The sequence below is a fragment of the Eucyclogobius newberryi genome, unplaced genomic scaffold (genome assembly GCF_026437365.1).
Source record: "Eucyclogobius newberryi isolate DKJ021-1_F unplaced genomic scaffold, fEucNew1.0.hap1 SCAF_59, whole genome shotgun sequence".
Lineage (NCBI taxonomy): Eukaryota > Metazoa > Chordata > Actinopteri > Gobiiformes > Gobiidae > Eucyclogobius > Eucyclogobius newberryi.
In genome coordinates, this window is record NW_027316267.1 from 4195 (window position 1) to 29968 (window position 25774).

The window sequence follows — 25774 nt, forward strand, 5'->3', positions numbered from 1 at the left end:
AAACATTCAAAAAACAAATCAAGGAATATAGTTCTGTCAGCCGTCTTTAGTCTTGGCTCTGATGAAGGGCTTGTGTAGGATGTGGTGCAGTCGCCGCGCCTGTGAAGACAAATACAAATATTAAGTTATTTTAAACATGTTTGTGTCGTGTTTTTCACAGTGTTTTTCTCACTTTCTGAGGCCCGAGGCCTGGACACAGGAGCAGCTCTTCTGTCGAGGCCTTGATGATTCCTTCTACAGACTCAAAACATCAAGATAAAAAGACATTACTTTACAACATTAAAGGAGAATTTGTACTCGAGTAAAGTACTGTTACGTGGCTAAAAAGTACTGCTACAAAATGTGCACATATATTACACGCATATATTCAGCCTTTTATACAGTGGAATTATTAAACATTTTAAAACACATTTTTGAAACCACAATCTGCATATTGTTTGAGCTCTGGCCAATCAGAGCAGGCCATGTATTGTGTGTTATGAAGGTTATTTTGAGTTTTCATTACCAAAGCTTTTATTTCATTTTTTATTTGAATTATGTGAACATGAAGTCAAAATGTGCATTAAATATGTATGTAAAAGATACAATGTTAAAAATAATATAACGCTTTAATGTTTAATGTTGGGTTTGTTAAAATACTGTTTTATATTTCAATGTATAAAAATACAATGTTTTAAAGTGTATTTGAACATTTGCTCGTTACTTCAGAGCTTCTGCCTCTTTCATTTCCTTTGAAATCAAAACATGACAGAAAATAAAAAGGGATTTTGGCTCTAATATTTAAAAAAGGTAAAGAAAAGCTCTCAGTCATTTGTTTTGTTTAATCTGAATGTATTTATCTTTTACATTTGATAAATGTCAATTAGAGTTCAGTTCTTCATTGTTATTGAAGTCTAAAATAAACAAAGCCAATTAAAATGATCCATCTTCTTCTTCCTCTTTATCCGGGGCTCGGTCGCGGGGGCAGCAGTCCGAGCAGGGACTCCCAGACTTCCCTTTCCCCAGACACTTCCTCCACCTCCTCCGGGGGGATCCTGAGGCGTTCCCAGGCCAGTCGAGAGACATAGTCCCTCCAGCGTGTCCTGGGTCTTCCCGGTGGGACACGCCCGGAACACGCACAGTGGTAAAGCATTTTCAGCTCTTGTCAAGGAGACAACCTCAGCCAAATGTGTGCGGATAAGACATGTTTTTGATGAGGAAATACAAATATAAACTGCTAAAAAGCTCTAAATAAATAAATAAAATACAAATAAATGGGAAGGAGGTGTATTTGTTGGCACTTACTGAGAAGGTGGACAGCAGCGTGATGACATCAGTCTTACTGATGGACTTCACCGTCGTCATACAGTCAGTTATCTTCAAACAAACAACAACAACACTGTGAGCAACATACTGTAATCTAGTACATGTACTGTAATCTAGTACATGTAATGTAATCTAGCGCACCATGCAGGTCAGAAAGTTAACAATAAGTTAAGAGACGCATGTCCCTCAGCCGGGCCACAACTGGACCACATCTGATCAACATGATTTTTGTATTTTTTCATTTGAAGTGGGTCAAATTGCTTATAATAAAAGTAATCAAATGAAAATTGCTGCTGTAAGTTCATTATTTGAATAAGTCATGTAACTTGCTATGATCCAAGGTTTTGAACAGGCGTGATACTGGTGTGTGGCCACAGGGGGCACATCTGATGTTGCTCACAGTCAGTGGTCCCTAAACTATGGCCCGCGGGCCACATCCGGCCCGTTGGGCCTTTCAATCCGGCCCACCAAGCCTATCCAAGTTATATTAAAAAATGTTTTATTTTTTTGCCGTAGGCTTTATTAGACAGTAGATGGAATGAGAAAGAAAGGAAGGGGAATGATGAGAGAGAAAGGAGGACATGCAGCAAATGTCGGAGTCGGGATTCAAACTCATGATACTGTGGCTGTTCATTTTACCTTTCACCTGTAATGTTCACATTTCCCCAAGAGATGGCCATTGTTCCCCCTAAGCTGCAGAAAATAAAATTCACCACAAACGGCCATCGGGGCCAATCAAGCAGGAAGCGCAAGTGTTTTACACAGTAGAAGACTCATGTGGACAGTAGAAGACTCTTGTGGACAGTAGAAGACTCTTGTGGACAGTAGAAGACTCTTGTGGACAGTAGAAGACTCTTGTGGACAGTAGAAGACTCTTGTGGACAGTAGAAGACTCTTGTGGACAGTAGAAGACTCTTGTGGACAGTAGAAGACTCTTGTGGACAGTAGAAGACTCTTGTGGACAGTAGAAGACTCTTGTGGACAGTAGAAGACTCATGTGGACAGTAGAAGACTCATGTGGACAGTAGAAGACTCTTGTGGACAGTAGAAGACTCTTGTGGACAGTAGAAGACTCTTGTGGACAGTAGAAGACTCTTGTGGACAGTAGAAGACTCTTGTGGACAGTAGAAGACTCTTGTGGACAGTAGAAGACTCTAGTGGACAGTAGAAGACTCTTGTGGACAGTAGAAGACTCTTGTGGACAGTAGAAGACTCTTGTGGACAGTAGAAGACTCTTGTGGACAGTAGAAGACTCTAGTGGACAGTAGAAGACTCTTGTGGACAGTAGAAGACTCTTGTGGACAGTAGAAGACTCTTGTGGACAGTAGAAGACTCTTGTGGACAGTAGAAGACTCATGTGGACAGTAGAAGACTCTTGTGGACAGTAGAAGACTCTTGTGGACAGTAGAAGACTCTTGTGGACAGTAGAAGACTCTTGTGGACAGTAGAAGACTCTTGTGGACAGTAGAAGACTCATGTGGACAGTAGAAGACTCATGTGGACAGTAGAAGACTCATGTGGACAGTAGAAGACTCTTGTGGACAGTAGAAGACTCTTGTGGACAGTAGAAGACTCTTGTGGACAGTAGAAGACTCTTGTGGACAGTAGAAGACTCTAGTGGACAGTAGAAGACTCTTGTGGACAGTAGAAGACTCTTGTGGACAGTAGAAGACTCTTGTGGACAGTAGACGACTCTTGTGGACAGTAGAAGACTCTTGTGGACAGTAGAAGACTCTAGTGGACAGTAGAAGACTCTTGTGGACAGTAGAAGACTCTTGTGGACAGTAGAAGACTCTTGTGGACAGTAGAAGACTCTTGTGGACAGTAGAAGACACTTGTGGACAGTAGAAGACTCTAGTGGACAGTAGAAGACTCTTGTGGACAGTAGAAGACTCTTGTGGACAGTAGAAGACTCTTGTGGACAGTAGAAGACTCTTGTGGACAGTAGAAGACTCTTGCGGACAGTAGAAGACTCTTGCGGACAGTAGAAGACTCTTGTGGACAGTAGAAGACTCTTGTGGACAGTAGAAGACTCATGTGGACAGTAGAAGACTCATGTGGACAGTAGAAGACTCTTGTGGACAGTAGAAGACTCTTGTGGACAGTAGAAGACTCTTGTGGACAGTAGAAGACTCTTGTGGACAGTAGAAGACTCTTGTGGACAGTAGAAGACTCTTGTGGACAGTAGAAGACTCTTGTGGACAGTAGAAGACTCTTGTGGACAGTAGAAGACTCATGTGGACAGTAGAAGACTCTTGTGGACAGTAGAAGACTCATGTGGACAGTAGAAGACTCTTGTGGACAGTAGAAGACTCTTGTGGACAGTAGAAGACTCTAGTGGACAGTAGAAGACTCTTGTGGACAGTAGAAGACTCTTGTGGACAGTAGAAGACTCTTGTGGACAGTAGAAGACTCATGTGGACAGTAGAAGACTCTTGTGGACAGTAGAAGACTCTTGTGGACAGTAGAAGACTCTTGTGGACAGTAGAAGACAGTAGATAATGAATCATTATTTAATGCATTTGTTGCTTTGTTACAAGTTACAGGTCAAATCTTGCGTGTAACACACCATATTTTCCTGGCCCCGCCCCTCTCCTGGCCCCGCCCCTCCCCTGGCCCCGCCCCTCCCCTGGCCCCGCCCCTCGGCCAAATTTTAGAACCCAATGTGGCCCTCGAGTCAGAACGTTTGGGGACCACTGCTCACAGTGGTCTTTCTTCAGTGGGTCCAGCTTGTGTGTTTGCCCCGACACTCCTGATGAATGAGGGACACAATACATACACAATACTGATAATACTGAATATTCTAAATAACCTACTTAGAATACTTTAAGTTGCATTGTATTATAGTGTAGAAACAGAGCAAAGGAATAAACAGCTTTATATCTGTTTCACCACTTATTTATCCCAAAAGAGAGAATGGAAAGGTTGCACACACACAAGAGCTGTATTACTTTTGTAATTTAAAAAAGGAGAGGCGGGGCTTGGTCCCCCATTAGACAATTGGAAACAAATGATGGAGTCTCAATTGATGGGACAGAATGAAAATGCAGATGATGTCCTATTATATTTGACCAAAGCACAAATGTCCATGTGCATCTGCGATTACATCATTACTTTTGGTAATATTGCAACGTCGGAAATGCAGCTATTTGTTCCGGCCCAATTACAGGAGTAATATTATCCAGCAGAACTTCTGTGTGTACAAATACACTGATGAGTAGTAGGATTTGTTCTTCCAGAAGAACATTTTTACCTTTGCTCTAGGTCTAGGACAAAGCCACTAGAAAAAGCTTCTAACAAACCTTGGACAGGTAGTTCTTCTCCACTTGTTCCTTCAGCAGGTCAGCAGGCTTCTTCTCGTAGGACTTGTATGTTTCCAAGTATCTTCCTGCTTCTTCTGAACTGAGCACAGAAAAGAGAGGTAAAAAGACGCCTGTTCAGATCAACACCCCAGCTCAGCTCCTGCAGGTGCCGCTCCAGCTCCTGCAGGTGCCGCTCCAGCTCCTGCAGGTGCCGCTCCAGCTCCTGCAGGTGCCGCTCCAGCTCCTGCAGGTGCCGCTCCAGCTCCTGCAGGTGCCGCTCCAGCTCCTGCAGGTGCCGCTCCAGCTCCTGCAGGTGCCGCTCCAGCTCCTGCAGGTGCCGCTCCAGCTCCTGCAGGTGCCGCTCCAGCTCCTGCAGGTGCCGCTCCAGCTCCAGCTCCTGCAGGTGCCGCTCCAGCTCCTGCAGGTGCCGCTCCAGCTCCTGCAGGTGCCGCTCCAGCACCTGCAGGTGCCGCTCCAGCACCTGCAGGTGCCGCTCCAGCACCTGCAGGAGCTGTATAATTGGTCAGGAGGAGATGTATAAACCTAATGCAGCTGCTTGGGATACTGTTGAGTTTTAGTTCAGCTTATTTTGGAGTTTAAGCCGAAGTTGACTCTTCTCATCTGGGCGTAACATGGAGGTACACGGATGGTGTGAAACGCTGAGAAGTGTGGTAAAGTTAGGCATCTCAGCAAGACATTTGGGCTGAAAACCAAAGTGTGACCTTGCTGTGGGTGAAGTGAGAGCGTTTGTGTGCCTGAGGAAAGAGTTTTATTTGAGGATTCCACTCGCAGTCAGCTGACTATGGGAGGCAAACATCTTCTGCCCTCTCAGAAGTTTATCATCTCGTCACACCCATAACAATCACAAGGAGTTTTAAAGAGGTGCTTTAAAGGGAAAAGCACCACTCACTTTGGCCCTTGCGTGTGTGTTAATTGAAGTGTTAGGTGATAGGAAAAGGTGCCTTGTGTAGGCTCTGCAGTGGTAATGTCTCATTTATCTGAAGCACTATTTTCACCAGTGCAGAGGGCAAACTATTGTAGACGGGAAGCTCACAGTGCATTACTACTTTACAGCATCGACCCCTCCGAACTGTCACAAATAGTCCCTGTTTTGTACCTGGTCTATTCCCGGCTGCACGGGAGGCTCTGAGGGTCTAGTCTTACCCTTGCTAACATTGCTAATGCCAACACTGCAACCTGTGGCACGGTCCAGTAAACCTGATGCTACAACCTGGCTAGAGCTGGACTCCAGCTCCTCCAAACAGCAGATCCGCACCTCTAACTGAAGCATGAGTAGTTATCACTATACTTCACGCACTTGTCGTCAGAGATGGAGCCTGGGTTCTGACTCAACATATGAAAACTTGAGCAGGTAGAGGCAGGGGAAAGTGTAGCTCTAAAGCTAGCGGCTAGGCAAGGCTCAGGCAAGGCTCGCTCAGACTGAGGCCAGAGAACAAGGGGGTTTAATCCACAATATACTGAACGAAAGTGAGCTGGATGAGACTCCAGGTCGTTTATGGAGCAATCAAACTTTAAGTTGGATAACATGAAATGCCAAAGATAAGTATCCAAATCTAGTTGTAAAACTAAACTAAAAAAAGCTCACCTCCAGGCCAGGACCAGAGTGCAGTTGGCCATGATGCAGATTCGAGCCAACTCCTTCAAGACGTAGTGAGGATCGTTCTGTGGACGACAACAAATATGAACTCAAATTCCCAATCAAAGACATAAAACATTGACATTTCGGCGAGTATCTGTCATCCTTCTTCACAGCAAATGTGTTCAAAAAGTATAGTCAAAAGTGTAGAAAATCAAAACCAAAAAGTTGATGCTTGTGCATCTTAAAGGCAAACACTGGCATCCACTGCATGTGCGGCTGAGGAGCTGTGTTTCCTGTTGTGTGTTGTGTTTCCTGTTGCGTTTCCTGTTGTGTGTTGTGTTTCCTGTTGCGTTTCCTGTTGTGTGTTGTGTTTCCTGTTGCGTTTCCTGTTGTGTGTTGCGTTTCCTGTTGCGTTTCCTGTTGTGTGTTGCGTTTCCTGTTGCGTTTCCTGTTGTGTGTTGCGTTTCCTGTCGTGTGTTGCGTTTCCTGTCGTGTGTTGCGTTTCCTGTCGTGTGTTGTGTTTCCTGTTGCGTTTCCTTTTGTGTGTTGTGTTTCCTGTTGTGTGTTGTGTTTCCTGTTGCGTTTCCTGTTGTGTGTTGTGTTTCCTGTTGCGTGTTGTGTTTCCTGTTGCGTTTCCTGTTGTGTGTTGTGTTTCCTGTTGCGTTTCCTGCCGTGTGTTGCGTTTCCTGTCGTGTGTTGCGTTTCCTGTCGTGTGTTGCGTTTCCTGTCGTGTGTTGCGTTTCCTGTCGTGTGTTGCGTTTCCTGTTGTGTGTTGTGTTTCCTGTTGTGTGTTGTGTTTCCTGTTGCGTTTCCTTTTGTGTGTTGTGTTTCCTGTTGTGTGTTGTGTTTCCTGTTGCGTTTCCTGTTGTGTGTTGTGTTTCCTGTTGCGTTTCCTGTTGTGTGTTGTGTTTCCTGTTGCGTTTCCTGTTGTGTGTTGTGTTTCCTGTTGCGTTTCCTGCCGTGTGTTGCGTTTCCTGTCGTGTGTTGCGTTTCCTGTCGTGTGTTGCGTTTCCTGTCGTGTGTTGCGTTTCCTGTCGTGTGTTGCGTTTCCTGTTGTGTGTTGTGTTTCCTGTTGTGTGTTGTGTTTCCTGTTGCGTTTCCTGTTGTGTTGTGTTTCCTGTTGCGTTTCCTGTTGTGTGTTGTGTTTCCTGTTGCGTTTCCTGTCGTGTGTTGCGTTTCCTGTCGTGTGTTGCGTTTCCTGTCGTGTGTTGTGTTTCCTGTTGCATTTCCTGTTGTGTGTTGTGTTTCCTGTTGCATTTCCTGTTGTGTGTTGTGTTTCCTGTTGTGTGTTGTGTTTCCTGTTGCGTTTCCTGTTGTGTGTTGTGTTTCCTGTTGCGTTTCCTGTTGTGTTTCCTGTTGCGTTTCCTGTTGTTTCCTGTTGCGTTTCCTGTTGTGTGTTGTGTTTCCTGTTGCGTTTCCTGTTGTGTGTTGCGTTTCCTGTTGTGTGTTGCGTTTCCTGTCGTGTGTTGCGTTTCCTGTCGCGTGTTGCGTTTCCTGTCGCGTGTTGCGTTTCCTGTCGCGTGTTGCGTTTCCTGTCGCGTGTTGCGTTTCCTGTCGCGTGTTGCGTTTCCTGTCGCGTGTTGCGTTTCCTGTCGTGTGTTGCGTTTCCTGTCGTGTGTTGTGTTTCCTGTTGCGTTTCCTGTTGTGTGTTGCGTTTCCTGTTGTGTGTTGCGTTTCCTGTCGTGTGTTGCGTTTCCTGTCGCGTGTTGCGTTTCCTGTCGCGTGTTGCGTTTCCTGTCGTGTGTTGCGTTTCCTGTCGCGTGTTGCGTTTCCTGTCGCGTGTTGCGTTTCCTGTCGTGTGTTGCGTTTCCTGTCGCGTGTTGCGTTTCCTGTCGTGTGTTGCGTTTCCTGTCGCGTGTTGCGTTTCCTGTCGTGTGTTGCGTTTCCTGTCGTGTGTTGCGTTTCCTGTCGTGTGTTCACACGTGGCTTCACTAAATACTTCAGAGTTGAGCAGAGTTTGGGGAATATCATCATTTGCTCCAAGAGTTGCGTCTGGATGATTTTTACCGGTGCAGGTTTGGTGTTTGTCCTCCTTCCGGATAAAGAAATATTTAGGTATCACTCTAGCATAATTTCTAATTGTTTCCTATTCTACATCAGCCGCCTAAAGTTCAGCTTTGTTTCACTTTTGCATCGTGCGTCCAACCCGTGATTCACACACTTCATGTGGTCATTTTCACTGTGGACCTGGTGCAAGTCTGGACATCCTGCTCCGGCTGTGCTTTTGTGAGCTTACGCACCTAAATGTTGTAGTGTGTGGTATGTTTAGGCCCCAGAACTAGTAGAAGACCATATGGGAACATGTATAATTGTGTGTTGAAGATGACTGTCTTGAATAAAGGCATTTTTATTATCATTGTGGTTTCGAAATTGGTATTTTATTATCGGTTTTCAAATTTAAACAACGGAACATGACAGAGAGAAACTTCACAGGTAAAATGGCACAAGACATCTAAAAAAGTAAAACTCACGGCATAAATTGTCCAACATTTAGGTAAATAACTACATTTTCAAATTGAGTCTTAATGTCATTTACAATGTAAGTACTTCCATTTGATTCACACATTTCTTCTGTACTGCCACCAAAAGGGTTCATCTCGCTCTAGATGTCAATCGGTCGTATATTTATTTTATTTATTGTGCCTCCAGTTCCTCTTGAATTCAATGAATCTAATGTAAAATATTGGCAACAGGGCATAGTAGTGTGACTAGTCATACCTGAAAGTCCAGGAATCTGAGATTGAACACTTTATACCACTCCTAAGTGAAGCCATCGCTCTTCAGATTCAATTGTTCAATCTCGATTGTGCTCTGTATTTTCAAAACTGTTATTTCAGCACCTATTTTTTCATTTTGATGAGTAAATTGAGGGTATCCAGAAAATAATCCTGGAATTTTAGAGAAAATATTTTTGTAGGAAGATTCAATTGCATTTGATTGCATTTGGTTAAGATTACATTATTCTGCTAGTCTCATATTTGAATTAAAGATTGCTATTTCAGCGTTTTGTTTTCTAAGTTTCCAAACTAGTAATTGAGAAAATGTTGATACCAACGTGGCATGTGCTCTAATTTGAGCCAGTCAAACACTTCCAGTGTTAAACTCACCACATCCACCTGCAGCAGCAGAACTCGCAGGGCAAAACTAGACCCCAGATGTTTAAGACGCTCGTGGATGTAGTTCGGGTTCAGGTTGTGATATCGCACACTGCAAATTCATCACAAAATACAGGTTAGTAATATTATTGTTTATTTGGTTCGGGACAGTGTTTGTTAATGAACATACATGATATGCATGCTGTAAACACGCCATGGGCTATAGGCCATAGGCTAGCTCTCAGAAAGGGCCTAGAATCCTGGGAAATACTTTTTATTATGGTTTCTATCAAGTAAAATAGTTAAACTTCTTCCACCAAAAGTTCCTCCAGCCGGAACTTTTCAGTTAGTGGGTAATGGTCTTTTGAAGTTTGGAAATGTATGAAAATATGCAAATATTAGCCTCTCATAGCATCTTTCACTCAAATTATCTCAGAAAGTTAAAGGGTCACACTCTTCATTTTTGGCACAAAGACAGACAATACTATGAACTATGAAAAGTTATAATTTCAAAATGATCTCATATTGAAAGAAGCTCACCATGGGGCCTCATTTTTCACATGCTGCATTTCAGATTCGACTTCATGGGCCCCTTAACTGATACTAATAACACAATATTAAAATAAGTTCCAAATTCTTTATAATAAGTTCCAAATTCTTTAATATAGACTTAAGGGGGGTGCATCAAATAAAAAATATATACACAAATTCAATAATCAAACAGTTACGGTAATATAACGAGCTCCACAATAGGCTCCTTTCATAACTATCAAATGAAAACTGTATCTGGACAAAAGATCTGGACAAATTGTGATGAAATAGGGCATTGTCTCTAAAGTGTCTCATCATCATCAGTCATCACCATCATCAAGAATGTCCTCTTGACCAGCTGTTCTGGAAGATTTTGGTGTTTGTTTATAGCCATCAGAAGCAAGAGAGACGATGTCTCTGCAGATGGACACAAGCTGGACTTCAATCTGGCCTGACACTTCTTCAAAGTAGGATCTTCTGATGCACCCATTATCCAGGCAAGGAGGTTCAAAAGTTCTTGAGGCACAACATTACGGATATTGGGGACATTTCACTCCTCAGAAGTAGGAGGCCACGCCCACTGAACACCTGGGAGCAGAGTACAGTGTGTGGAGTAGGTCTGACTGTGGACCATATGGAACAATTACACCAGACTACACATTTAAAACTACTTATACAGTTTACAGGTTATCTCTATGTGTCTTGTTCAATGTTCTCTGTGTTTTTTTTGTATATAAAAAAACAGGGGGAAAAAGAAAAAAGACAAAAGGCACCTGAGGAAGAGAGCGCAGGTGGTCTGGCCAAGGACATAGTCTGGGACCACTTCTCCAAACTCCCACGGGACGCGATGGACATACTTCAGAATGGGATTTCCTCTCTAAAAGAATACAAGATCATATTTAAAGTAATGTAGTCACTCTTTGATTCAGATAAACAAACTATCTCTCTCGCCCGTTCTGTTACATGTGAAGTGTTCAGATTCAAGACAGATAGAGACTGTGTGTGTCCCTCGTGTCCCTCGTACAAATAATGCCAAAAAGTCATATCTCAGAAAAAATATTTCAGGCGTCAGACCAAATAACTTAAGGAAAATAACAATCACAAATGACACAAATGACACAAATGACACAAATGAATAAACACGTAAAATGTGGACTGCTAAACATTAGAGCAATTTCCTCCAAATCGCTCTTAGTTAATGAATTAATTAGTGACTATAACATAGATCTTCTAGCTCTAACTGAAACGTGGCTTCAACAAGACGACTACGTCAGACTAAATGAGTCCACCCCACCCACCCATGTTAACTTTCAGACTGCCAGGAGCACAGGCCGAGGTGGTGGTGTGGCAGTGATCTCACACTCAAGCCTACTCATGAGCCCTAAAACTAACAATGCATTTCACTCATTTGAAAGCCTCATGCTGTCGATCACATGTCCAAATATGAAAAACCAAAAAGGAGTTTTGTTCATAGTTATCTACCGACCTCCTGGTCCCTATTCAGAGTTTTTAACAGAGTTTTCTGACTTTATATAAAACTTAGTGTTAGCCTGGGATAAAATAGTTATAGTTGGAGACTTTAATATCCACGTGAACATGAGTGATGACTCTCTCAGTAATGCCTTCAGCGCCTTGTTAGACAGCATTGGTTTCACTCAGAATGTAAATAAACCGACTCACACTCACAAGAACACTCTGGATCTTGTCCTAACGTATGGAACAGAGATTAGTGACCTCATTGTCCTCCCTCAAACCCCTATATTGTCAGATCATTTCCTAATTACCTTTCAGTTTATTCTTAAAGATCATCCAGTCCCACAAAATAAAGTTATAATGAAAAGGACAATATCTGAAAAATCTATCTCAAAATTCAAAGAAATAATAGAGCCAATATTCAGTGACATGTCATGTGATCATGTCATGTGATCATGTCATGTGATCATGTCATGTGATCCTGCTGAGAACAGCTTTAGTCCCAGTTTAAGTGATCAATGTGTCGACTTGACCATGAATTCTCTGAAGTCTGCTCTTGACGTTGTCGCGCTGTTAAAACAGAAGGTCATTAGGCCAAAGCGCGCCTCCCCATGGTACAACCAAGAACTGCGTTCACATAAACAAAGAGTTAGAAAGTTAGAGGGATTATTTCGTCGCTCTCACACCGAAGAATCCCTAAAAGCAGGAAAAGTTGCCTGCTGTCCTATAAGCAGGCTCTGCGTAAGGCTCAAACCAGATATTATTCAAATCTAATAGAAGTCAACAAAAGTAACACTAAATTCCTTTTCAGCACTGTAGCTAGGCTAACAAACTGTCACAGTGCAGTAGAGCCCTCAATCCCAGCTACACTTAGCTCTGATGATTTCCTCCTATTTTTTAACAATAAAATAAAAACAATCAGAGATAAATTAGATGAAATTACCCCCGCTATTAGCCCTGAACTAGCCCAAGCTGTAAATCTAACGTCCCAGATAAATCCACCTGTAAACCTAGAAAGGTTCACAGCTGTTGATCAAGCAGAGATAACTTCAGCCATTATGTCCTCTAAAAGCTCAACTTGTGTCCTAGACCCCATTCCAAGCTCCTCAAAGACATTCTTCCCCTAATTATAGACCCTATTCTTAATATAATAAATACTTCACTCCAAAGTGTTTATGTTCCACATCCTTCAAACATGCAGTCATTAAACCTCTTCTGAAAAAGCCTAATCTAGATCCCGACCTATTGGTAAACTACAGACCTATTTCAAATCTTCCCTTCGTCTCTAAAATCCTTGAAAAAGTTGTAGTAAAACAGCTTTGTCGCCACCTGCAGGACAATAACTTATTTGAAGTTTTCCAGTCAGGGTTCAGAGCCCACCACAGCACTGAAACTGCACTAGTTAAAGTCACAAATGATTTGTTATTAGCCGCTGACGATGGACTGGTCTCAATCCTGGTTCTGTTGGACCTCAGCGCAGCGTTTGACACCATCGACCACAACATTCTACTGCAGAGGTTAGAATGTGATGTAGGTGTTGGAGGAACAGCCCTCAGCTGGTTTAAATCCTATCTATCTGATAGGTTCCAATTTGTTAATGTAAACCAGAGCTCCTCACCAAGCTCTAAAGTAATTTACGGTGTGCCACAGGGTTCGGTACTCGGACCAATTCTGTTTACTCTTTATATGCTACCATTAGGCAACATTATCAGAAAGCATGACATTAACTTCCACTGCTATGCAGACGACACTCAGCTGTATTTATCAATGAAACCTGATCAGAGCGATCAAGTAGACAGACGTAGTACTTGTGTGAAGGAGATAAAAACCTGGATGACACTAAACTACCTGCTTCTTAACCCTGAAAAAACCGAGGTCATTGTGCTTGGCCCTAAGCATCGACGAGACTCTCTATCTGAGCAGATAGTCACACTGGACAATGTCAGTGTAGCCTCCAGTTCTACTGTAAGAAACCTTGGAGTCTTATTTGACCAGGAGCTCTCATTTAAAGCTCATATAAATCAAGCTTGTAAAACAGCCTATTTCCATTTGCGCAACAAGAGCCAAAATCAGAAGAATCCTGCCTAAAAGTGATGCCGAAAAACTTATCCATGCATTTGTAACGACTAGATTAGACTACTGTAACTCCCTGCTTGCAGCGTGTCCTAAAAGCTCCATAAAAAGCTTTCAACTGGTTCAAAATGCAGCAGCAAGATTACTAACAGGAACAAAAAGAAGAGAGCACATTACGCCAGTGCTGAAGTCTCTTCACTGGCTCCCCGTCGAGTCCAGAATCAAATTCAAAATTCTACTCTTGACCTACAAAGCCATAAATGACATGGCCCCATCCTACCTCAAAGATGCTATAGAACCATATCATCCAAACAGAGCTCTTCGCTCTCAGAATGCCGGCCTTCTGGTGGTGCCAAGAGTCTCTAAAAGTACTGTAGGAGGTAGAGCGTTTAGCTACCAAGCTCCTGTGTTATGGAATCAGCTCCCGACCCATGTTAAATATGCTGACACAGTCTCTTCATTTAAGTCCAGGCTTAAAACGTTCCTCTTCGAAATCGCTTATGGTCAGACCAGTTAGGAACAGAAACATAAACCCACAGCTTTAGCTACGCTGCCCTAGGAGTAACTATGCTGGGGGAAGTATGACAGCTTGAGCACTATCCTCTTCTTCTTCTGACTACTTATGCTATCAAACAATATTTTTTGATTCCACTTGCAAACTGTTCACCGCCTTCTTTTCTTTCTCTCACTCCTGAGGACCTGTGGACCCAGATGCCCCTCCCCTGGTGAAGTGGTCCCTGCCCTGTGTGGACGGTCCCTCATCTGCCTGAAGAATGGGCCCAGCTTGCCTCCGACGGTCCCTCATCTGCCTGAAGAGTGGGTCCAGCTCGCCTCCGACGGTCCCTCATCTGCCTGAAGAGTGGGTCCAGCTCGCCTCAGTCGGTCCCTCTTCTGCCTGAAGAGTGGGTCCAGCTCGCCTCAGTCGGTCCCTCATCTGCCTGAAGAGTGGGTCCAGCTCGCCTCAGTCGGTCCCTCATCTGCCTGAAGAGTGGGTCCAGCTCGCCTCCGACGGTCCCTCTTCTGCCTGAAGAGTGGGTCCAGCTCGACTCAGACGGTCCCTCTTCTGCCTGAAGAGTGGGTCCAGCTCGACTCAGACGGTCCCTCTTCTGCCTGAAGAGTGGGTCCAGCTCGACTCAGACGGTCCCTCTTCTGCCTGAAGAGTGGGTCCAGCTCGCCTCAGACGGTCCCTCATCTGCCTGAAGAGTGGGTCCAGCTCGCCTCCGACGGTCCCTCTTCTGCCTGAAGAGTGGGTCCAGCTCGACTCAGACGGTCCCTCTTCTGCCTGAAGAGTGGGTCCAGCTCGACTCAGACGGTCCCTCTTCTGCCTGAAGAGTGGGTCCAGCTCGACTCAGACGGTCCCTCTTCTGCCTGAAGAGTGGGTCCAGCTCGCCTCCGACGGTCCCTCTTCTGCCTGAAGAGTGGGTCCAGCTCGACTCAGACGGTCCCTCTTCTGCCTGAAGAGTGGGTCCAGCTCGACTCAGTCGGTCCCTCATCTGCCTGAAGAGTGGGTCCAGCTCCAGTCTCCTTGTGTCCGTCTGTCCGTCTGTGAGAGTCGGATCTCTCCTTCACTGGAACTCCTCCAGGTTTCTACGCTTTTTTCCCAAAGAGGTTTTTTTTGTAGTTTTTCCTGGCCGAGAAGGAGAGTCTAAGGACAGAGGACCCTGGGACATCGTCCCTCGCCACCACAGACATTGTTGATTCATTTCTCCCTGTGGCCCTCAGAGGCAACTGTTGTTGTGATTTTGGGCCTTACAAAAATAAATTGATTTGATTTGATTTGATACACAGGGGAACCCCTATACATTTAGTTCAATATATGTTTTGGTTGAAACACAATGATAAATGAACTTGTGTCTTATTAGTTGCAACATAACAGACTGACACATTTTTAGTGCTTCAATCATTAATAATCATGAATCACTTTGACAAACACTTGGCTCCACTCCACTCATCCACTGCTGCTTTCAACACATCTGCAATGTGTGCCCTGGTGTGGGTTTGGTGTATTGTTCAGGTTTGCAGGACATACGACTTCATTTCCCAGTCCTCGTTTATGAAATGTCCCGTGAACGTCATGAAGGACTCGGTGAGCCTTGATGCCCCACTCTTTCTGCAAATTCAAGTACAGACTCAACTTGGGTCTGACCAGGAATCATTTCACACTGGAGAGACTCAGACAAACACGGAAAGGCGGTGGTGGGTCGCAGGACGGTCTGAAGCAGCCGAGTCAGCTGCCTGAAGGTTTATGGGATCGCCTGTGCGCTGCAGAGGAGGGACTTGGGTGCGTTGATTGAGGATGGGGAGCAGGTGCGAGGGGCGATGTCCCGGTGGCCCCCTGTCCTTAGAACCTCCTTCTGTCCTTAGAACCTCCTTCTGTCCTTAGACCCTCCTTCTGTCCTTAGACCCTCCTTCTGTCCTTAGACCCTCCTTCTGTCCTTAGACCCTCCTTCTGTCCTTAGACCCTCCTTCTGTCCTTAGACCCTCCTTCTGTCCTTAGACCCTCCTTCTGTCCTTAGACCCTCCTTCTGTCCTTAGAACCTCCTTCTGTCCTTAGAACCTCCTTCTGTCCTTAGAACCTCCTTCTGTCCTTAGAACCTCCTTCTGTCCTTAGAACCTCCTTCTGTCCTTAGAACCTCCTTCTGTCCTTAGACTCTCCTTCTGTCCTTAGACCCTCCTTCTGTCCTTAGAACCTCCTTCTGTCCTTAGACCCTCCTTCTGTCCTTAGAACCTCCTTCTGTCCTTAGAACCTCCTTCTGTCCTTAGAACCTCCTTCTGTCATTAGACCCTCCTTCTGTCATTAGACCCTCCTTCTGTCCTTAGACCCTCCTTCTGTCCTTAGAACCTCCTTCTGTCCTTAGAACCTCCTTCTGTCCTTAGAACCTCCTTCTGTCCTTAGAACCTCCTTCTGTCCTTAGAACCTCCTTCTGTCCTTAGAACCTCCTTCTGTCCTTAGACTCTCCTTCTGTCCTTAGACTCTCCTTCTGTCCTTAGACCCTCCTTCTGTCCTTAGACCCTCCTTCTCGACCAGGAAAAACTACAAAAACCTCCTTGGGAAAAAGTAGAAACCTGGAGGAGTTCCATGTGAAGGAGAGATCTGACTCTCACAGACGGACAGAGTTCTGTATCTTTAACCCTTGGGGCACGCCAGTATATACATTTTCTAATCCACATTCACTCTATTCAAGAATAGACTGCTTTTTTTTTTATTCTCGATAAAGACAGATCTAAATTCACTGAAGCAGATATAGGCACAATAGACCTAAGTGATCATGCTCCTAGCTACATTTCTGTAGAGTTAGAGGAAAGATGAAAAAACACTCTGGAGGTTCAATGCAGCTGCTTAACAAACCTTTGTTTAAGGAAAGGACAAATCACAGCCATGGTCTCCGAAAATAAGTAACAAAAGGGGGAGCGAAATGATAAGCAAGAAAAAATGTAATTGTTGGAGGAACCAACCATTCCAAAAAGGGGTGTTCTAAAATTCTACAATAAATTAAAAGATAAGAGGAGAAATGAATGATCTGACTTCACAGGAAATAGTTGAGAAAATGCTCTTTACCAAACAAAGTGAGATATTATGAGAGTGGATCAAAACTGTCTAAAATACTAACTTGGAAACTTGGAAAAAACAACAAGCTGAAAGAACAATTTTTGAAATACGGGACAGGCAAAATGATGTCATCTTAAAGGCGCAATGGACGATTTTTCGGCGATTTGAGAACTCAGGTGAAGTGCTCATGCCACTCCCCCGTGCGCATGCCACTCCCCCGTGCTCATGCCACTCCCCCGTGCTCATGCCACTCCCCCGTGCGCATGCCACTCCCCCGTGCTCATGCCACTCCCCCGTGCGCATGCCACTCCCCCGTGCGCATGCCACTCCCCCGTGCGCATGCCACTCCCCCGTGCGCATGCCACTCCCCCGTGCGCATGCCACTCCCCCGTGCACATGCCACTCCCCCGTGTGGACAGATACAACACACACATGCGTTTGTTTATTAGCAAAACGGAGCGCATCGCATCTCTCGTCTCCCATAGATTTCTGTCCACTTCTGCGTCAGCTCCAACTGTCTTTCTCCATCTTCATTTTGTCCCGTACACTGAGGGAACTATATTATGATAGATCAATGCGCTTAGGCACGCGGAAACGTGGGGAGGAGCCGCACACGGCTGCAGGTGAGCGGTAGGTGCGTTTTATGATTGATACGTGGCAGGACTAATGATTTATCCACGCCACGAGGAAATAAGACTCAGATTTGTGCCAAAAAAAATCGTCCATTCAATCTTTCAGCCTCACCAAGTCTAGCACGCTCTTGAGTTTTTTAATTTATAATTATTATTTATTTTATTTCCTGTATCATTTGTTTTGCTTTTTGTTGTTGTTGTTGTTTACCCCCTCTTCTGGTGTAATAATTGTTGTTGAGTTTGTGTACGTTTTATGTTCTGATGAAAGATAAAAGAGTTTTTAAAAATAATTATTAAATAAATAAATAATAATAATAAGGCCCGAAGTCACTGGGATAGGCTCCAGTCACCCGCGACCCCGAAAGGGAACAAGCGGTAGAAAATGGATGGATGGATGGATGGATAATAATAGTAATAAAAGAACCTGGCAATCATTCAAACACTGCATGCATGTTGTGTGTGAAATTACCTGCCGTGGACTGACAATAATGCTGCTCCCAGATCCCACAGGTTTGGGTCCAGAAACATGGATGGAACTGGTCTTCTGGACGCCCTCGTCATTTGCCTCTTCTGTAGTTCTGGTGCAGTCCTGAAGCATCTCACCATCTTTTTCCTCTTCAGATGGCGCTGAGTTCAGACCTTTAGCACAGTCTCCAGGCCCGGGCAGCTTGGAGGAGGGTCCGTCTGTGGAGCTGATCTTACTGTGGATGACGTACTCTGCGTAGGACAGGGGCTGTTGTGCAGGTGCTGGAGTTGAAGACTCGCCGCTGGTTTCGTCTCGATTTGAAGACGACTTGAACTGTGGCTTTGGCTGCGATAAACATATATAAAAGGGACATGTCTCGATCAGCCGACTTGATTATTGGTGATAGTTGTGATTAACTATTACTTTAGTTCAGATTTAGGGTAAGGTGAAAATGAAGAAATGAACCAGGACTTAACTAACGGGCCTGTTACAAATAAAACAATTAAGTTGGATTTATTACTACAAAACTTATCACAATAAATGCTAATATTGTTAACCACTGACACAATAATGCTAAAACACACTACTCCACTTAAAATAGATAATATAGTAAAAAAAATGTTCTCCGCCAAATAAAACACTAAGTACTCAGTATCAATAACTAGTCCAAGAAATGTGTGGGGGGAACAAAAATATGTTATTAAAAGGATTCTGTTCAAAAGTTGTAAACTAAATGATAGAACGCCTGAACTAACAAATATTGTGTTTGTACAGCTCTTAACTACAGGATTAGGGATGTGCAATATGGTAATAAACATATTGTCGTGATCTCATTCTTCTCTTGAACGCAGCTCTCGCTCAAACAAAGAAACGTTGTGGTTGCAATTCTCCAATCGGTCTGAATTTTCTACTTCTTTGCAACTATAATGTCAAAATACCAGTAAAAATATCAAAGACAGACACTTCTAGCTTGGGCACTTATATACAAACATAACTTATATACGAGCATAACTTATATACGAGCATAACTTATATACGAGCATAACTTATATACGAGCATAACTTATATACGAGCATAACTTATATACGAGCATAACTTATATACGAGCATAACTTATATACGAGCATAACTTATATACGAGCATAACTTATATACGAGCATAACTTATATACGAGCATAACTTATATACGAGCATAACTTATATACGAGCATAACTTATATACAAGCATAACTTATATACAAGCATAACTTATATACAAGCATAACTTATATACAAGCATAACTTATATACAAGCATAACTTATATACAAGCATAACTTATATACAAGCATAACTTATATACAAACATAACTTATATACAAACATAACTTATATACAAACATAACTTATATACAAACATAACTTATATACGAGCATAACTTATATACAAACATAACTTATATACAAACATAACTTATATACAAACATAACTTATATACAAACATAACTTATTTACAAATATAACTTATATACAAATATAACTTAAATACAAACATAACTTATATACGAGCATAACTTATATACAAGCATAACTTATATACGAGCATAACTTATATACAAACATAACTTATATACGAGCATAACTTATATACAAACATAACTTATATACGAGCATAACTTATATACAAGCATAACTTATATACGAGCATAACTTATATACGAGCATAACTTATATACAAACATAACTTATATACAAACATAACTTATATACAAACATAACTTGTATACGAGCAGTATCTATCTCTGTATCTACCTGCGTTGCATCAATGGAATTTCCCCATGTGGGACAATAAAGGAATATCTTATCTTGTATACGAGCATAACTTGTATACGAGCATAACTTGTATACGAGCATAACTTGTATACAAGCATAACTTGTATACAAGCATAACTTGTATACAAGCATAACTTGTATACAAGCATAACTTATATACAAGCATAACTTATATACAAACATAACTTATATACAAACATAACTTATATACGAGCATAACTTATATACAAACATAACTTATATACAAACATAACTTATATACGAGCATAACTTATATACAAACAAAACTTATATACAAACATAACTTATATACAAGCATAACTTATATACAAGCATAACTTATATACAAGCATAACTTCTCTCATAATGTCTTTATCTGGAATAACAAATACATCTCATACGCAGAAAGTCCTTCTTTTATCCTCATTGGTGGATCAGCTTCTGGACAGTGACGGACATTTGCTGAGGTTCAATGAGACAACCTGTGACTCCTAAAGGATGTGACGTTGTATTTGATGCTGTCTGGGACTGACACACACTGTCTGTGACCAACACACACTGTCTGTGACCGACACACACCGTCTGTGACCGACACACACTGTCTGTGACCAACACACACTGTCTGTGACTGACACACACTGTCTGTGACTGACACACACCGACTGTGACTGACACACACTGTCTGTGACTGACACACACCGACTATGACTGACACACACCGTCTGTGACTGACACACACTGTCTGTGACCGACACACACCGTCTGTGACCGACACATACCGTCTGTGACCAACACACACTGTCTGTGACTGACACACACCGACTATGACTGACACACACTGTCTGTGACTGACACACACTGTTTGTGACTGACACACACTGTCTGTGACTGACACACACTGTCTGTGACTGACACACACTGTTTGTGACTGACACGCACTGTCTGTGACTGACACACACTGTCTGTGACTGACACACCGTCTGTGACTGACACACACCGTCTGTGACTGACACACACTGTCTGTGACTGACACACTGTCTGTGACTGACACACTGTCTGTGACTGACACACACTGTCTGTGACTGACACACACTGTCTGTGACTGACACACACTGTCTGTGACTGACACACACTGTCTGTGACTGACACACACTGTCTGTGACTGACACACACTGTCTGTGACTGACACACACTGTCTGTGACTGACACACACTGTCTGTGACTGACACACACTGTCTGTGACTGACACACACTGTCTGTGACTGACACACTGTCTGTGACTGACACACACTGTCTGTGACTGACACACACTGTCTGTGACTGACACACACTGTCTGTGACTGACACACACTGTCTGTGACTGACACACACTGTCTGTGACTGACACACACTGTCTGTGACTGACACACACCGTCGGGAGATAAAGAACAACAGAAGAATATGTGCTCTATATCAACAATATGTCGTCCTGTGCCCTGGACTTTGAATCAACGTTTTTTTAAATAAACAATAAGATGAAAGATGTCTCTTCTAAATTACTTTGTAGAATTTATCCCATTAATCAATTTATGCTACGATATATTAAAACAATTGACCCCAACTGCACTTTTTGTAAAAAATAGCCTGAAACAATTTGTCATCTTTTTTGAGAGTGCACTATTATAAAACCCTTTTGGAAAGACAATTTATAATACTTCACGTTAAATCCAACTTTAGATTCAAGTTTGAACATATAATTTTTGGTTTTCATGACACAAATGGAGACTATAAAAAGAAAATGGCAATTAATTTATTTCTTATATTTGGCTAATTCTACATTCATCAGAATTACTTTTTTCCCTGTTCTTATTGAACAGACTGATTTGCTCACCATATCCAAACCAAAAAGCCATATTTATTTGTAAATTGTATGTCTCTAAATATTTTTGATGTATGAAATGTAATTGGTTAAGCTTAATAAAGAACCAGAATAATAAAATAAGAGAAAATCCGATCATCAAAACACCCGGTGAAACGTCAGTGAGAATAAATGTTGTATTTCGAAGACATACGTTTCTCTCCGTCAGACATTTTTTTCAGAGCATAATTTCTCTTTTAAAAACCTGCACGGGTGAGAACAATAAGAACTAAATCGGATTCGTCACATCAGATTGAAATAATCTGAGAACTCCAGAAATGAGATCATCGGATTTTGATCGTGCACATGAACACTGCACCATTGTAGGAGGAATCACGCATCATCTTGTCTACATCAGGACCAATCTGCGCAGTCTGTGTCATTGAAATACAAACATAACTTATATACAAACATAACTTGTATACGAGCATAACTTATATACAAACATAACTTATATACGAGCATAACTTATATACGAGCATAACTTATATACAAACATAACTTATATACAAACATAACTTATATACAAACATAACTTGTATACGAGCAGTATCTATCTCTGTATCTACCTGCGTTGCATCAATGGAATTTCCCCATGTGGGACAATAAAGGAATATCTTATCTTGTATACGAGCATAACTTGTATACGAGCATAACTTGTATACGAGCATAACTTGTATACAAGCATAACTTGTATACAAGCATAACTTGTATACAAGCATAACTTATATACAAGCATAACTTATATACAAACATAACTTATATACAAACATAACTTATATACGAGCATAACTTATATACAAACATAACTTATATACAAACATAACTTATATACGAGCATAACTTATATACAAACAAAACTTATATACAAACATAACTTATATACAAGCATAACTTATATACAAGCATAACTTATATACAAGCATAACTTCTCTCATAATGTCTTTATCTGGAATAACAAATACATCTCATACGCAGAAAGTCCTTCTTTTATCCTCATTGGTGGATCAGCTTCTGGACAGTGACGGACATTTGCTGAGGTTCAATGAGACAACCTGTGACTCCTAAAGGATGTGACGTTGTATTTGATGCTGTCTGGGACTGACACACACTGTCTGTGACCGACACACACTGTCTGTGACCGACACACACTGTCTGTGACCGACACACACCGTCTGTGACCGACACACACTGTCTGTGACTGACACACACTGTCTGTGACTGACACACACTGTCTGTGACTGACACACACTGTCTGTGACCAACACACACTGTCTGTGACCGACACACACCGTCTGTGACCGACACACACTGTCTGTGACCAACACACACTGTCTGTGACCGACACACACTGTCTGTGACTGACACACACTGTCTGTGACTGACACACACCGACTGTGACTGACACACACTGTCTGTGACTGACACACACCGACTATGACTGACACACACCGTCTGTGACTGACACACACGGTCTGTGACCGACACACACCGTCTGTGACCGACACATACCGTCTGTGACCAACACACACTGTCTGTGACTGACACACACCGACTATGACTGACACACACTGTCTGTGACTGACACACACTGTTTGTGACTGACACACACTGTCTGTGACTGACACACACTGTCTGTGACTGACACACACTGTTTGTGACTGACACACACTGTCTGTGACTGACACACACTGTCTGTGACTGACACACCGTCTGTGACTGACACACACTGTCTGTGACTGACACACACTGTCTGTGACTGACACACTGTCTGTGACTGACACACACTGTCTGTGACTGACACACACTGTCTGTGACTGACACACACTGTCTGTGACTGACACACACTGTCTGTGACTGACACACACTGTCTGTGACTGACACACACTGTCTGTGACTGACACACACTGTCTGTGACTGACACACACTGTCTGTGACTGACACACACTGTCTGTGACTGACACACACTGTCTGTGACTGACACACTGTCTGTGACTGACACACACTGTCTGTGACTGACACACACTGTCTGTGACTGACACACACTGTCTGTGACTGACACACACCGTCGGGAGATAAAGAACAACAGAAGAATATGTGCTCTATATCAACAATATGTCGTCCTGTGCCCTGGACTTTGAATCAACGTTTTTTTAAATAAACAATAAGATGAAAGATGTCTCTTCTAAATTACTTTGTAGAATTTATCCCATTAATCAATTTATGCTACGATATATTAAAACAATTGACCCCAACTGCACTTTTTGTAAAAAATAGCCTGAAACAATTTGTCATCTTTTTTGAGAGTGCACTATTATAAAACCCTTTTGGAAAGACAATTTATAATACTTCACGTTAAATCCAACTTTAGATTCAAGTTTGAACATATAATTTTTGGTTTTCATGACACAAATGGAGACTATAAAAAGAAAATGGCAATTAATTTATTTCTTATATTTGGCTAATTCTACATTCATCAGAATTACTTTTTTCCCTGTTCTTATTGAACAGACTGATTTGCTCACCATATCCAAACCAAAAAGCCATATTTATTTGTAAATTGTATGTCTCTAAATATTTTTGATGTATGAAATGTAATTGGTTAAGCTTAATAAAGAACCAGAATAATAAAATAAGAGAAAATCCGATCATCAAAACACCCGGTGAAACGTCAGTGAGAATAAATGTTGTATTTCGAAGACATACGTTTCTCTCCGTCAGACATTTTTTTCAGAGCATAATTTCTCTTTTAAAAACCTGCACGGGTGAGAACAATAAGAACTAAATCGGATTCGTCACATCAGATTGAAATAATCTGAGAACTCCAGAAATGAGATCATCGGATTTTGATCGTGCACATGAACACTGCACCATTGTAGGAGGAATCACGCATCATCTTGTCTACATCAGGACCAATCTGCGCAGTCTGTGTCATTGAAATGCACATTCGAGCACAAATATGTAGTTTGAACGAGTTTGTGGAAGGTTGGTACAGTGTCATCACCAAAACAAAAGTATATTAACTGGACTAATCCTAACGCAAAGAGGACGCACCGGGGATCTTTCTGTCGTGAACGCGCTGTCGTCCAGGTTGATGTTGAATCTTTTCTTCATATTTGTGTAATTTAGCTAGAAAAGAAACAACCGCTGTTCCATCTGTCGCAGAGTTCCGCCCGGTCTTCTTCTTCTTCTTCTTCTTCTTCTTCTTCTTCTTCTTCTTCTTCTTAGTCTTCTTCTTCTTCGTGTAGATTTCCGGCAGTCTAGGCGCGGTTGGCGCATTGCTGCCCCCTCGCGTCTGGCGGTAAAACAGCGCCATCGTAGTCCTAGTGTAAGTTTCAATGTTTGACAGGCAAAATGTGCTCCCATCAAAACTTGACATATCCCCAGTGTCCGGTTATTCCTTTGTTTAGCCAAGATTTAAAAAAATACATTTTCTAAGAACAAAAAGCAAAAAAAGATACTCAAACATGAAAAATCAAACAAAACACAACCAGAGAAAGAAAAAGAGACATAAATAAAAAGACATCCCACAAATCAGTTAAAACTACAAACAACTAGAACCCAAACATATGTCCACAATTGTCAATTTTCAAACTGATTTGTTTTCCCCATTTGTCGAATGTTCATTATAACGTCCTTGATTGTTGGTGTGTTTTGTGTCATCCATTTTTTTGTGATTGGCTTTTTTGCTGGAGCCAGGAGGAGGCTCCAGAGAGCTGCTGGTTGTGTCCATGGCAGGAGTCCTGAGGCCCAAATACAGAATTCTGAAATCCAGTGGAATGGTGATGTCAACAATTGTCTGTAAGGCTGTGTTGATCTCAGTCTAATACTTGTGAACAACAGGAGAGTCCCAAAACACATCCTCCCCAACAGTATGACTCCTGCTGCCACATCCTCTCCAACAGTCTGTCTCCTGCTGCCACATCCTCTCCAACAGTCTGTCTCCTGCTGCCACATCCTCTCCAACAGTCTGTCTCCTGCTGCCACATCCTCTCCAACAGTCTGTCTCCTGCTGCCACATCCTCTCCAACAGTCT

General features: G+C 42.5%; 1 protein-coding gene across 1 annotated transcript; it reads right to left on the reverse strand.

Annotated features, from left to right (window-relative positions):
* LOC140346180 (DNA excision repair protein ERCC-1-like) lies at positions 1-24924 on the reverse strand. Its single transcript, XM_072432343.1, has 9 exons — positions 24793-24924; positions 18031-18372; positions 10607-10710; positions 9315-9414; positions 6214-6290; positions 4608-4707; positions 1285-1356; positions 173-241; positions 1-99 (listed from the first exon to the last, which is right to left on the reverse strand). Exons 1-9 carry the CDS (start codon positions 24850-24852, stop codon positions 37-39), a joined length of 987 nt encoding a protein of 328 aa, XP_072288444.1. The 5' UTR covers positions 24853-24924; the 3' UTR covers positions 1-36.
* Positions 24925-25774: the final 850 nt, after the last annotated feature.